At 40.5% G+C, this 14,173-nt stretch overlaps 1 protein-coding gene across 1 annotated transcript in view; it reads right to left on the bottom strand.

Annotated features, from left to right (window-relative positions):
* Positions 1 to 3,283: 3,283 nt before the first annotated feature.
* The window catches only part of LOC129485356 (N-acetylated-alpha-linked acidic dipeptidase 2-like), a 62,143-nt gene continuing 51,253 nt past the window's right edge, over positions 3,284 to 14,173 (bottom strand). Inside the window, exons 5-9 of the mRNA XM_063642024.1 lie at positions 10,289 to 10,475; positions 8,694 to 8,795; positions 7,195 to 7,320; positions 5,313 to 5,499; positions 3,284 to 4,659 (exon numbers count right to left, since the gene is read on the bottom strand). Coding sequence (XP_063498094.1) covers positions 4,574 to 4,659; positions 5,313 to 5,499; positions 7,195 to 7,320; positions 8,694 to 8,795; positions 10,289 to 10,475 — 688 coding nt within the window. The 3' untranslated portion in view covers positions 3,284 to 4,573. The remainder of the gene's footprint in view (positions 4,660 to 5,312; positions 5,500 to 7,194; positions 7,321 to 8,693; positions 8,796 to 10,288; positions 10,476 to 14,173) is intronic.

The raw sequence follows: 14,173 nt of genomic DNA, 5'->3' as shown, positions 1-14,173 counted from the left end.
AATCATCTAATTTAGAAAGAATTTACGGCTGTACACCACATGGATCACACATTCGAAGAACAAATCTACGTTAAACTCCAGACAAAAAAGGAAGGAATCACGCCTCCAAAAACTGGTTTCAAGCCAGTCCCATAACCTCTATGACTTTCTCCATAAGATATTAGTAAAATCATTACATAACTTTGTCAAAGTTAAATTATAGGTTAGATCTTGTATGCCTTAATGGCTCATCCAATTCTATTAGGCCTTCAAGATGCTACTTCCCCTATTATAGAAGAGCTACTTACTTTCCATGACCACGTTCCTATAATTATTTTCCTAATAGTTCCCTTGTCCTGTAACAGGATGAGTCAGAAGCATCGACAGACTCGCATCTTCAGAGCTGAGCTTCCCCGGAGACAGAGTTCCTGGCCCTTTTAAGGGCTTACAACTCTAAGGGGTTCCACGTGAAAGGGTTGTGATGGACTGAGAGCACATGTGGTTAGAGTTGGTGGGGGGGGTTAATCTTTTAACCTCAGGCCTGGTCATCAGTGGCACCAGCTGGTCTTGCCACTGACTTCATTCCTGTTTTCAACTTTTACTATCTCCTCCTCTTCAGAGACAGGAGACAGTAAGAGAAATGGCTTCTCTCCTCAGTCCTATTGTAGCAGGACGAGTCGCAGACAAAATTCCTCAGACACCGGATTAAAGAAGTAAGAGGTTTTTTTATTTGGCCGGGAGCATCAGCAGACTCGTGTCTTAAGAGCCGAGCTCCCCGAAAAAGAAATTCCTAGCCCTTTTAAGGGCTTACAACTCTAAGGGGTCTATGTGAAAAAGTCACAATAGATCAAGTAAGTGTGAGGAATGTGACTGGGGGCTACATACATCAGCTAACAGTACAAAAGGTTTTACAGTGCTTTCTCATACAATGTCTGGAATTCACAGAAAACACCAGTAGTTTTGGTCAGGGGTTAATATTATTATTTCAACCACCAGGGCCAGGTGGTGGTGCCAAGGTCGTCTAGCTATTTATCTTCTGTTTCTTTCCAACATTTTGCTTTCTCCATTTTCTCCTGTCTTATAAACTAGGGAAAAGGGGAGGTTGGGGAGAAACTGGGAAGGACAATAGGAGAAGTGGTGATCTCATACCATATTTCCCCCCTTTGAGAATTTTCACTTTTTAGTGGGAGTTCTCACTCTCATCCTCACTTTCTGAGTCTCTTTGTGAGATAGAGCGATAGTGATTCATATAATACAAGTGTGCTGAAGTTTTCTGATGAACCACAGTAGCAACAAAACTTTTTATCATTTGAAAAAGCAAGGGTAACACACAGGGGAGCAGCAAGCAAGTTCCTATCACTAGCAATACGCCTACAATGAGGGTTTTAAATCCTCCTATAGCTGGAAACCATTTTCCAAATAAAGACTCAGGATTAAACTCGTGCCAAACCTATACAGGCGCATGTGCCACCTTTGTCATGTCCCTGACTATGTTTTCAATCACCTGTCCTTGATCATCTATTTGTAGGCAGCAAATGGTTAAGTTAAATTTTCCACAAACTCCTCCTTCAGCTGCTAGCAAGTAGTCCAAGGCCAGTCTATTCTGATAGATAGCATTCCTCATTTGGGTTTCCTGCCAAGCTAAAACAGTCAAAGCTCTGCCAGTTTCATTAGTTGGGGGAAAAGTACCAGCTTGAGCTGTCTCCGATCCACGAGAGGGCGCGGAAGCCCAAGGGATCAAAGAACTGCCTGCAGAGACTCAGGGACTGCGAGCTGTCTGTGCTGACGCCGCGCTCCGTGCGTGGTCCGGAGGACCGGGGCGCCCTGGACCACATGGTCAGGGTGACCACCAGCCTCTAACAGCCCCGCCGTGGCCCTCGCGTGCCAGATCGTGTGCCCAGAGAGCTCCCTGTGCGCGGGGAAGAGGCAGCTGGTGGTGCAGGAAATCCTGGCGGCTCAGGAAATTCTGGCTGAGCGGCGGGGGGTGGAGAGGTAGGCACAGGAGGCGGGTGAAGCGGAGGGTGCAGAGCAGCACAAGTGGCCCTGCCCAGCGGCAGCGGGCTCCCGGGAGGGCTCCCCAAGAGCCGGCCTCCCACCTGCCCCGCTGCCGGGGTCCTGGGGCTCTGCCTACCCCGCCTGGCGGAAGGCCAGCCTCCTGCCCCTGCAGCGCCTGCGGCAAAGCAGCTTGCGGCCGAGCTTGGTGGTGTCCCAGGTCCGCCTCAGCAAGGCGCCTGTGCCCAACTTCCAGCCCCAGAGGCCGGCGCGGAAGGGCAGCACCAAGGACAGTGGCCACCTGCGGATACCCAAGTGGCCTTACAAGGTGGCCAAGGAGGAGAAACCAGAGGCTGAGGAGGCCGAGAAGAAGCGCCAGGCCAAGGTGCAGGAGAAGCGCCCGCCAACCTGGAAGAAGAGGATGTGAGAGTCCGCGGGTGATTGACGCCAGGTTTGAGGACAGGGTGAGGCGGCGGGGCTGGGCACCATGGCCGCTCCCAGGACCACCAGGCCACGTGCGTTTCCACGCTGTCTTTCCAGGATGCTCCCAGGAAGGGGCTGGGGGAGCCACATGGATTCGCCTGACACCAGCCACCCTAGCCATCAGTACACGTAGCGGGCATGTTGCCTGAAAGGCTCCCTTTAGAGAACCTCAATTAAGATTTGTTTAAAAATCAATTTATGAGGCCGGGCACGGTGGCTCACGCCCTAATCCCAGCACTTTGGGAGGCCGAGGCTGGCGGATCACCTGAGGTTGGGAGTCTGAGAGTAGCCTGACCAACATGGAGAAACCCCGTCTCTACTAAAAATACAAAATTAGCCGAGCATGGTGGCACATGCCTGTAATCCCTGCTACTCGGGAGGCTGAGACAGGAGAATCGCTTGAACCCAGAGGCAGAGGTGGCAGGGAGCCAAGATCACGCCATTGCACTCTGGCCTGGCAACAAGAGCCAAACTCTGTCTCAATTTTAAAAAACTCAATTTATTAAAGGGCATTTTCTGTGTAATTTTGTATTTTTAATTATTATCCAATTTGCCAAGTTTTACAAGTGATAGGGCCCCTTGTATCCAAGGCAGTTTTAATACACTTGCCTGAAGATGTTTTATTTAAAATACTGTTTCTAGCAATAAATATTTATGATATCTGTAGGAGTTTACACAGAAATCATGGGATTCTCTCCTTTTTGGCTGTTTGCTTTGGTCTTTTCTTCTCATTGTGGGTGCACGTGCACACTGGATGTTTTTATTAGTTAGATTAAGTGATGCCAGATATTTCTATTTGATGGAGGGATTGACTCATTCAGCCACATGATCAAGTGAGAAAGAGATATCATATTTTATTGTATCTATTTAAAAAGTATTATCCATACAGTCATATATTGGGGACAAACATTTATCATCAAATTATAAAACAATGCAGAGATAAGCATGTATGTATTGCTAGAATTAAACTCATTTTAATCAAGGAGTTTTAGATAAACTGGATACAAAAATCTTTAACATATTCAAAATAGATATGAGGAAAACGTGTCATTTGATAAAATGGGGAAATGTAATTAATGATTACCAGAAACACAAAATTAAGCCATATATGCTCTTAAGTAAATCGAATCCAGACATCCTTAAAATGTAAAAACAGGTTGCAACAAGAGTAAGGAGCCCAGAATGATGCAAATTAAGGGAATGGGAGGAGGTGATGTTTAGAACAAGCAAAGAGAATGCAATGGGAAGCAAACTTATTTTAGGCAAATTCTCCTGGAGTGGACCAGGCAGCCCTCTCTTCCAGACTCAGTTCCAAAGAGTCCCTTATGTGGGTATTTCTTTTATTTTTCCTTTGAGGACTGCACTTGGTGTTTAGTTCAACCTCATGCAGACCTCATGGAATTTCCAAGACTTGGGGCCTTGGCATTGTGGAACCTTCCTGCCACATGTACATAATTCACAGCATTACCAAGTCACCACGAGCTCCACGCTCATCTCTGTCAGCCCAGGACCCAGCCAGGCAGTGTCACGTGGTCTCCCAGGCATGGCTTTCCAAGCTGGCTATCCCTGCTGTGGAAGTTCTGAAGGCACTGGCCCAGGGAGCTGAGCTTGGGCCTGTCCTAAAGCTCCACAGGTGACTGCATTGCAGCCCACGTGGAAAGCTGCAGCTCTAACACAGGCATTTTGAGAGGCCTCAGTCGCCTTTAAGTGGCACTTCCAGGACACCCATCCTAAGCTCTCACAAATGGCTCCACCTTCCCAAGGATGTCCTATTGTCATTGGAACAGCCAGTGTCAGGCAGCTTCTGCTCGGGCTGACGTAGCATCTGACCCTTGGTGGGTTGCCAGACATTCCTTCCTGTTTCCGCCATGGGAAGTTAGCACTGGGAATGGTATGGAGCCCCCACGTCTACCCTAAGCCTTGGGTGTCTGCTGCTTCCAGGTCAAAAATGGACATTTCTGGTCCTGACCAGACACTACCACATTGTAACCGATGCTCTACACACTCCAGGGATGTGTAGAACAGCAATGGCAGGACAGCAAACAGTTGGCGATTTCCCCAGGTCCCACGGTGTTCCAGAGTGGGCATGTTGGGTCCCTGTTCCCAATGTGTTCCAGCCTTACCCAGGTGCACAGGGTACCCTGGGACCAACACAGGGCTTGTCAAGTAATGCTCCTGGTGTCCACAAAACAGCTCCAGAGATACCTGCATTTTGAAAAGCCTGCCAATACTACTTAGCAAAAGAAAGAAAAACTATTGACAAAGATGCCAACATGGACAGATCTCAAAATAATCATGCTGACAGCAAAAAGCAAGATGAATGGTTGTCTAGGGATTGGATGAAGTGGGAAGGAAGAGTTGGGAGGGTGAGAATATAAAGAGATGAGAGGAAGCTTTTTTGAGATAATGGGTGTGTTCACTATTTTGATTGTAGAGATCATTTCACATATGTAAAACTTCCAATTTTATGTTTTAAATAACACAAAAACTCATTTTTTTAAAGAAGAAATGTATGATATAAAGAAGGATACAATCCATCGGTAACTCAGCAAACCTAAGTTGTCATTTGTTAAAAGCAGCATTGCTTTGGGTATGAGGATCAGCATTTCTGAACTCTAATAAAGGAAGAAGAAGAGTATGAACTGAGTGTTTACTCCCCATGCCGACATCTCATGAAAATGTAAAACTAAAATAATACAAGAGCAAATGTTTTAAAATTCCTAGCAGCAGTAATCCAAAATGATATAAGTGCACTGAATTTTAGTTTAATATTATTGTGAACATGGTTGCCTGTATTCCTTCTAAAAGGGCAAGGAATATCTTTGCAAAATTGGTGGACTGATAGACTCATCCCTTACCTTTTGCTGGATAGCCTGGAGTGAGTGGGTCACCAGCACCATTCAAATTTAACACATTTCCTCTCTGGGCTGCAGTTCCAGGAAGATTCCATCCTTTGGGATATGGCTGTACCTCAGGAGCAAAGTAGTCAGCTGGATCTGAGTACAAGATGATTCCTATGGACACTGCTAACATGGCATTTTTAACCTGCAGGGGCAGTGTGCAATTCATAATGCAGATATGGCAAATGGTTGGCTTATTCATATAAGAAAGACATTAATTTAATAATGGAAGGATATTTAGACACTGCCTTTTACCATACAATTACACATTCAGTTCTCTTGGCTTTGAACACAATTTCTCTCCTGTTAGACCTAACAGACTTCCATTATTCCACGGAATTCTAAATGAGTTATCATTTCTTCTGTGAAACATTCCTATTACAACCTGCAACTGTAGAATTAATGTCCCTTCTTTGTAGTTCTATATTTTCTATATTATAGGATAGCTCTTAATGTATTAACATATCTTTTAAATGTCTATCTCTCCTATAAGGCTGAGGGTGTTTTTGAAAACATGAACCATGTCTTCTTAATTTTAAACTACTGCCCTGTGAAATCTTGCACATCATAGAGCAAGCATCCTACAAACATTTAAGGAACTAAACTGATTTAAAATTGTACGCAGAGCAGTCATATTTGTGAAAAACAGCACAGGGTTTTTGTAAACATCTTTCTAAAAATCCAAACTGGCCAAGAATAGGAAAATACACCCTGTGAGATACTAAATTCTTCTTCACCAAAAGTATTGCAGCAGAAGATGGATAACAGTCTTGATTCATAAAAAAGCATTCCAATATTTAGAGAACACCCTGTTATATCACTAAGAGTACAATCTGTCACAACTTTTTGAAGGAAAATTGATGATGTCTATCAAAATTTTGAAAGAATATACACTATTATTTAGCCATTTAATTTCTATGAATCTATACTACAATAATCTTCACACAAATTTCTGAAGCATATATGGACAAAGATGTTCACAATGAAATTATTTGTAATAGTAACAAATTCAAGATAAGACAAACATCGTCAGTAGTAGAATGGTTAAATAAATGGCTTGTCAATTCTGTGAAATACGATGCCATCATTTAAAACAGTGAGGTAATTAATAAGCAGTTATATAGAAATTACTAAGTACCAGCCACTATCCTAAGTGCTTTCAAAGAAAGTCATTTAATAAGGACTCTGTGAGATTGGTGCCCTCGGCATTCGCATTTTATATATGAGGAAACTTTGCAACAGAGAAGTTAAGTAACATGCTCACAGTAAAATATCTAGAAAGAATAGGAGCCAGACTAGACCAGAACCCAAGTGATAATGGATCTAGGTTTCTATACTCTTAACCAATGTATTACATAACTCTCAACATGTGGACATGAAGAATATGAGTCATGGCTGAATGAAAAAAAATAAAGTCTTATAATATAGAATGTAAAAGTAAATAAATAAATATATGTAAAATGGGCATATAGGGACGGATGTATTTATATTTCACAGAATTAGGTTTGAAAAAAGCTATTAAGATTGATTATATCTGAATAATGAAGTGGGTAATGCAGAGGAGCTTTTCATTTTTTACTTTATATAAATTTCCTTCAATTAAATTTCTAAAAGCAAATATTACTTTTGTAATAAAAATGATTAGAAATAATTTTCTTGTCCAGGTATGTGAGAAAACATAGAAACATGAGTTTCTGTGTACCCATGACAAATAGGAAAAAAAAAAAAAAGAAAAGAAATGTTTGAAAGCAATTTGGAAACAGAGAAGCAAGTTGGTCATTTACATTTACAGAATATATATATCCTCTCATTCTCTGTAGAAAAATAAATAATACTGTACTTTATTTCCTCTGAAGATTTTTCCATATCTTGCAATAACAATCTTCCCAGTACAGTGGATGCCCATCTCTCTTTCTAGTTTGAAAAAGTCTTCAGTGAGAGCATAGTTCACATATACAAGATTTCCCTATAGGGAAAAGAAAATATATATAATACTGCTAAAATTAAAGAAAAAAAAACAAAAAATAAGTTTGCTTCACAATACTGCATCATCAAAAGTGTTTCTTTATTTGGGGAATAATAAACAGACCCACGGTAATTATGCAGAAGTCATTAGAGAATCTTTTAAAATCCTGAAAAGGTTTAAAAAAGGATAATGCATAAAAGTTATTTATTTGTTTATTATTTTGGAGACGGAATTTCACTGTCCTCCAGGCTGGAGTACAGTAGCACTCCCTCGGCTGACTGCAACCTCCTCCACCTTCTGAGTTCAAGTGATTCTGCCTCAGCCACCAGAGTAGCTGTGATTACAGACATGTGCCACCACGCCCACATAATTGTTGTATTTTTTAACAGTAGAGATGGGATTTCACCATGTTGGCCATTCTGGTCTTGAACTCCTGACCTCCAAAGATCTGCCCGCCTCAACCTCCCGAAGTGCTGGGATTACAGGTGTGAGCCACCGCACCCAGCCAGACATATCTAAACAGTATGTCCTGTGTTGAAGAAATTATCAGTGTATAAAAAGCCACAGGGAATAGAGTAAATAAATGTCATTTTAAAGATCCTAACTATATTTATTTAATTTCCAACCATTGCATTAATTTAAGAACCTCTATGGTATGATCTGTAAAATCCTATCTATGAATCCATAAAATATTCAAATTATGAAAAATGGAAAGAAGCTTGTAAAAACACCTACTGCTGGGCAGAAGCAGTGGCTCATGTCTGTAATCCCAGCACTTTGGGAGGCCGAGGCCAGCAGATCATCTGAGGTCGGGAGTTCGAGACTAGCCTGACCAACATAGAGAAACCCCTGTCTCCACTTAAAAAAAATACAAAATTAGAAGGACGTGGCGGCATGCACCTGTGGTCCTAGCTAAGCGGGAGGCTGAGGCAAGAGAATTGCTTGAACCTGGGAGGTGGAGGTTGCAGTGAGCCGAGACCGTACCACTGCACTCCAGCCTGGGTGACAACAGCGAAACTGTCTCAAAAAAACAAAACAAAACAAATATAAAAACAAACTAACAAAAAAACACCTACTGCCTCACTGAAAGGCATGTTCAGCAGTTTGTTATTTCAGACAGTGGCAACTCCTTCAGCAGGGTCAGTTTTTAATGTATTTGTTTTGTTTCTTTTTTCTCTGTCTGGTGTTCTCTTCTATTTTATTTTATTATAATTTTTTTTAATTTGAGGGATGAGGTTTTCATAGTACTGAATATCAAACAATGAACCCGCATGAATGATTCACCTAATTTCCTTGGTTTTAGTCCTCTATACAGGTTTTACATTGCAAAAGAACCATTTAAAGACTTGGATTACAAATGTATTTTATTTTACCTCTGGCATGCCTTGGGCTGAGAAAGCATTATATGGTGGCACAATATCTGTAACATTCTCATAGCCATCTGGTGGTGGTTCGAGGTATGATGTTTTGAAAATCTAGCAAGAATTAAAATATGTCAAGTTAGAGAGAAAAATTCCAGATTATTATTAAGATATAATTCATTTTGCCATCAAGTATATACTTCAGATTAAGCATCCTGGAACTAGGTTATATAATTAAATAGATAAATTACACTGACAACAATGAGAAAGAGCCTTGTCATTATTAATGTCTTCCTAATAATAGAAACTTTTATAAATGCATGCAATCTCAGGTAACCAAAACTTTCCTTATAAAGTGTAACAGCAGAGCTTCAAAGGTGGCACTTTGGTGATCCTCTTTTTTTGACTATGCCTATTCAGCTTTCTTGGTGGGCTCCTTTTCTTTCATCTTTATTTAAATAATATTTCCCCATGTTTCATCCCCAGCCCATTGCTTGCCTCTGTACTCCCTCACTGCGAGACTTCATTAAGTATCAGAATTTTACTAGTAGCTAATATGCTTATGATACTTACCTTTTCAGATTCATATATTTAAATGTTTGGTGGTTATTTCATCCTGGATGTCCAAACTCAACATGTTAAAATTCAAATTTATCATCTCTCACCCTGGGACTGCTTTTGATCTGCATTTCCTACCTCTATTAATAGCTTCAGTCATTAGCCACTCACACCAGACAGTCGCGGAGTCATCCTCAACTCTATCTTCCCCTCCTTCCCCAAGTCAATCACTAATCATGTCCTGCTAATACATTTCCTTACTATTTCTGAAATCCATCCCTCTTCCTCATTCCTACTAACATCCTAAAACTTTATTATCTTTTACCTGGACTATTGTCTTAAGACAACAACTTTAACCCATTGCTTAGCCTAGGTGTAATCTACAGAGGACCTTGTCTATCTAAAATGCCCCTCTAGCCACATCCTTCCCCTGCTCAGGACTTGTCATTGGTGCCCATGAACTGAAGTTGAAGTTTAAGCTTCTTAGGACAGCATATACGCCCTTCTATGATCTGTTCCCAGGACATATTTACCGGTTTATCTCATATCATGGCCCATTTTGTATTTTACACTTTTGAAATACAGAAAATCATTACATTCTCCCAATAATACTAAGCTAATATATGCCTCCAATCCTTTGCCAATATTTTGTCTTTTGTTGAGAATTCTCTTATCCTATTTTGTCACATGGTTATCTCCTTACGTCCTTTCATGACTCACATGTCAAGACTTCAGGAAACATTGTCTAACTCCCAGGCTGGGCTGAGTGACCCTTTTCTCTGTAAATAATGAACTCTAATCATAATCTTCATAGCACTTACCATACTAATTTGAAGTCTGAAGTATTCCATTGTCTGCCTCAACTTACTTAGGCAAAGGAACCATATCCTAGTCTCATTCTGGCCTCAGGACTTAACACCATGTTGAACACATAGTGGATACTGAATAATTCACTATTAACAAATTTCTACTTTTACTTGACCCTACATTACAATCCACATAAAACGGTTGGATTGCAAAATATAAAAGGTACCAACAATTTCACATACCACAGTTTCATGTTCATCCACAATCGATATACAGTTGGCATTTGTCTCATTGGGGTAAGATAAGAGGACATCATAATGAACCAACTTGGGTGAATCTAGTCCAAATTTCTTCCACTGGGTTTGAATTTTCTTGGCAAGCAAGAAATTTTGTTCTGTTCCTGCCAGATGAGGAAGCTTTGTAAAAGAACTAAAATGAAAATAAAATATAAGAGGGTGTTAAAGACTATGCTCAGACGATGTGCCTAAAAACTATTCTAAATGCACTACTTATGCTTTGGGCATTAAGTTGTCATTCCTATATGATAGATAAAAGAAACACAGCTAATGCTACCAGTTTCTAGATAGGCCAATTTTTAAGTTATTTGTGTACAACTGCAGTTTTCATATTATGCTTCCTCAGAAAAGAACACATTCCATGGTAGACACAATCAGCAAAGACTCAGATATGAGAAGACAGCCTGGAAGAATGTCATACTTCTATACCAATAATGTTCCTTTTTGCTGCTTGTCAGAGAACAGAGACATTTTGGAAAGAAAATTAGATCTTAATATCTCGCGGGGACCAACTTGGGCACTTCCACGTTTAACTTATGTATTTCTACTGTTGATTGTAGCATGTATGCAGTTGTTTATTTATCTCACTGATGTCAAAGTCCATGCATTTTAATTTTTCATATCCCCTAGTGCTTAGTTCTTGTCTTTTACCCAAAAAGTGCAGGCTTGCTGAATTTAATTTGGGCAGTGTTCTCTTGGTTCTGGATGTAAATGGGTTGTAACATTTAAGTGACCTCACAAACATAGTTCTTAGTGAGATTTATTTTACTTGGGGTGAATAATATTTTTAAAGTCCCTGGCCAGGCATGGTGGCTCACACCTGTAATCCCAGCACTTTGGAAGGCCGAGGAGGGTGGATCAACTGAGGTCAGGAGTTTGAGACCAGCCCGGCCAACATGGTGAAACCCTGTCTCTACCAAAAATACAAAAAAATTAGCCAGGCATCATGGCAAGCGCTTGTAATCCAAGCTAGTTGGGAGACTGAGGCGGGAGAATTGCTTGAATCTGGGAGGTGGAGGTTGCAGTGAGCCGAGATCATGCCAATGCACTCCAGCCTGGGTGACGGAGTGAGACTACGTCACAAAAAAAAAAAAAAAAAAAAAAAAAAAAATTAAAGTCACCCATCATCAGTAGAACAAAAATAAACCCTTTAAAATTTTTTTTGTTAACCAGACAACAGCCACAAAATATACAGCAGTAAAAGGAAATTAACATGTATTGAAAACCTGTTGTATGACAAGCACTCTACATTCACTTTCACATGTGTTTTCTCATTTAATCATCACAATCTTTCTTCCATCATCCCCATTTGGCAAATGAGGACACTGACAGAGTGGCTGAATAATCTACTCATAATTTTACAGCTAACAAATGCTGGAACTGGAATCCAAAATTGTAGTTATCTGATCCTGAGAAATAATGATGTTTCTAAATAATTCATCTGCTGTTATTACCCATGTGCTTAAAATTCTTCTACAACTCACTGTACCCTGCATTAGAAAGTTCACACCCCAACAAGGCATCTAAAGCACTTTTAGGTTAGATTCTCTCTTCTGTCTTTTCAGATTAATTCCACATCACTCTCTTATAAACTCCTCTACTCTCTGTCACTGAGTATACTTATTTTTCTCATAAAATGATTATGATCTTTACTATCTTTTAGCCTTTGCACAATGTCTTATCTCAGCCAAAAATATTGTCCCATCTACCTGAATCTTCCTCTATCACCACTTCTAATCACTCTCTTTTCTCATCTGCAAACTATAATCATCCATAAGGACTCTTCAAGCATCATCTTCTCTGAGAAGGTGTCCTTCTCTATATCAGAAAATGAAAACTGCAGGTATCAGATGTTTAATTTCTTACCATATTTATTTTTTAAAAGTACAAATGCGTTCAGACAGAAGTTATTTTATATGTATAGGAATAAAAAGGCAAAACGGCTAGAGATATTTAATTTCTACTTTATACAATTCATTATTTTTGTTTCTACATAGAGCAGATATGATTCTTGCAATTAGAAAAAAATATATGTATTTCCTTAAATTAGGAGGGAGGATTAGCCACGAATTTTTTGCCTCCCATCTTTTCAAGAACTCCCTGAAATGAAATAGAGAAGTACAGAAAAAGAGTAGGAAGGTATAACATCCTTTATTTTATATCAGGGTTTCTCCGTATGGTCTCAAGATGGGCATTACAGCTCCAGGCATACATATTCACCCAGTAACTTCAGGAGAAACAAGTACAAACTGGAACAACTATTCCTTCTTTTGTGTTTAACAAAGGAACATTTTTGTAGAAGATCTTAGCTAAGTTTTTCTCCCATCTCATTAGGCAAAATAGGGTCATTTACCCCTTCTCAAATCAATCATTGCCAGAGGGAGGATAATGATTGGCTTATGGACTAATCAAGAGATTCCTGGGCTGGGAGGAAGGTAACCTTTACTGAACACATACCCTCCTGAGAGAGGGAGAACACTCACAGTTGAGGCTCTGTTAATAAGAAAGTGGCTGGGAGAAATACAATTGTTCCCACATTTAAGCCCTTTAACTCAATCTTCAAGCCCTCCTTTGCCTTCTAAACTCTTCTGCTGTGTTCATTTACCCTTTAGCTCTGCAATCAACAATTCGCTTATCTCTTCAGCACCTTCTCTGAATGTTTCCTTGACCTCCTTGTCTTTCTTTTCTGTTTTTTTTTTTTTCGTTTTTTTGATGGAGTTTTGCTCTTGTTGCCCAGGCTGGAGTGCAGTGATACAATCTTGGCTTACTGCAACCTCCGCCTCCCAGGTTCAAGCGATTCTCCTGCCTCAGCCTCCCGAGTAGCTGGGATTACAGGTGCATGCCACAATGCCCAGCTAATTTTTTGTATTTTTAGTAGAGGTGGGGTTTCATTATGTTGGACAGGCTAGTTTTGAATTCCTGACCTCAGGTGATCCACTGTCCTTGGCCTCCCAAAGTGCAGGGATTACAGGCATGAGCCAACGTGCCCAGCCAACCTCCTTGTCTTAACTGGTTTCCTCTGAGGACCCTGCTCAGCTGCAGGCTGTTTTGTTTTCCATGACCCCATATATCTCATGGCTAAAGTTCAGCTAGGAGGCCTTACTCTCCACTGGCTGTTTCAAATATATCTCTTTTTTCTTGTTTCCAAACTAACAGCTTTTTTGAAGCTTACAACAAAAGTCACCACCCACTACACCTTCTAGGTATGTACTGTCATCTACAAAACTTTGAGTCATGCCTCTTCATTCATTAAAGTTGGGGGCCCCTAATATGGTGTATTTCCCTCTATCCCTGTTCTTGTCATCATTCTTGGTGTGTAATATTTGTATGTGGTTGGATGCAAAAGAAAGGAAAATCAACACCAACAAGATATTTAATCATCACGAAAACCATTCAAAGATTGTTTATCAACTTATGCATATTATACACTAAAGCATAATACTAATAATATAAATAGAAAATGTTAATGTTTAATCAAGAGCATCACCATAATTTAGTTCTGATACCTCACGTCATTTTCTAGGAGCTTTCTTCTGGACACTTGATGATACAGTGCAAATACTTCAATAGTGTTAACATCTTACCTGGCCTTTTAAGTTAAGCAAATTTAAATGTAAGCACTCTGTCTCACTTGATAAGACATTCATGGCTGGGCACGGTGGCTCATGCCTGTAATCCCAGCATTTGGGAGGCCGAGGTGGGCGGATCACCTGAGACCAGCCTGGTCAACATTGCAAACCCCGTCTCTACTAAAAGTACAAAAACTAGCCAGGTGTGGTGGTGGGAGCCTGTAATCACAGCTACTCAGGAGGCTGAGGCAGGAGAATTGCT

This window comes from Symphalangus syndactylus, chromosome 6 (genome assembly GCF_028878055.3).
Source record: "Symphalangus syndactylus isolate Jambi chromosome 6, NHGRI_mSymSyn1-v2.1_pri, whole genome shotgun sequence".
NCBI classification, from domain to species: domain Eukaryota; kingdom Metazoa; phylum Chordata; class Mammalia; order Primates; family Hylobatidae; genus Symphalangus; species Symphalangus syndactylus.
Note: the sequence above shows the minus strand (reverse complement) of the source record. Positions and strands in the feature narration are given on the sequence as shown.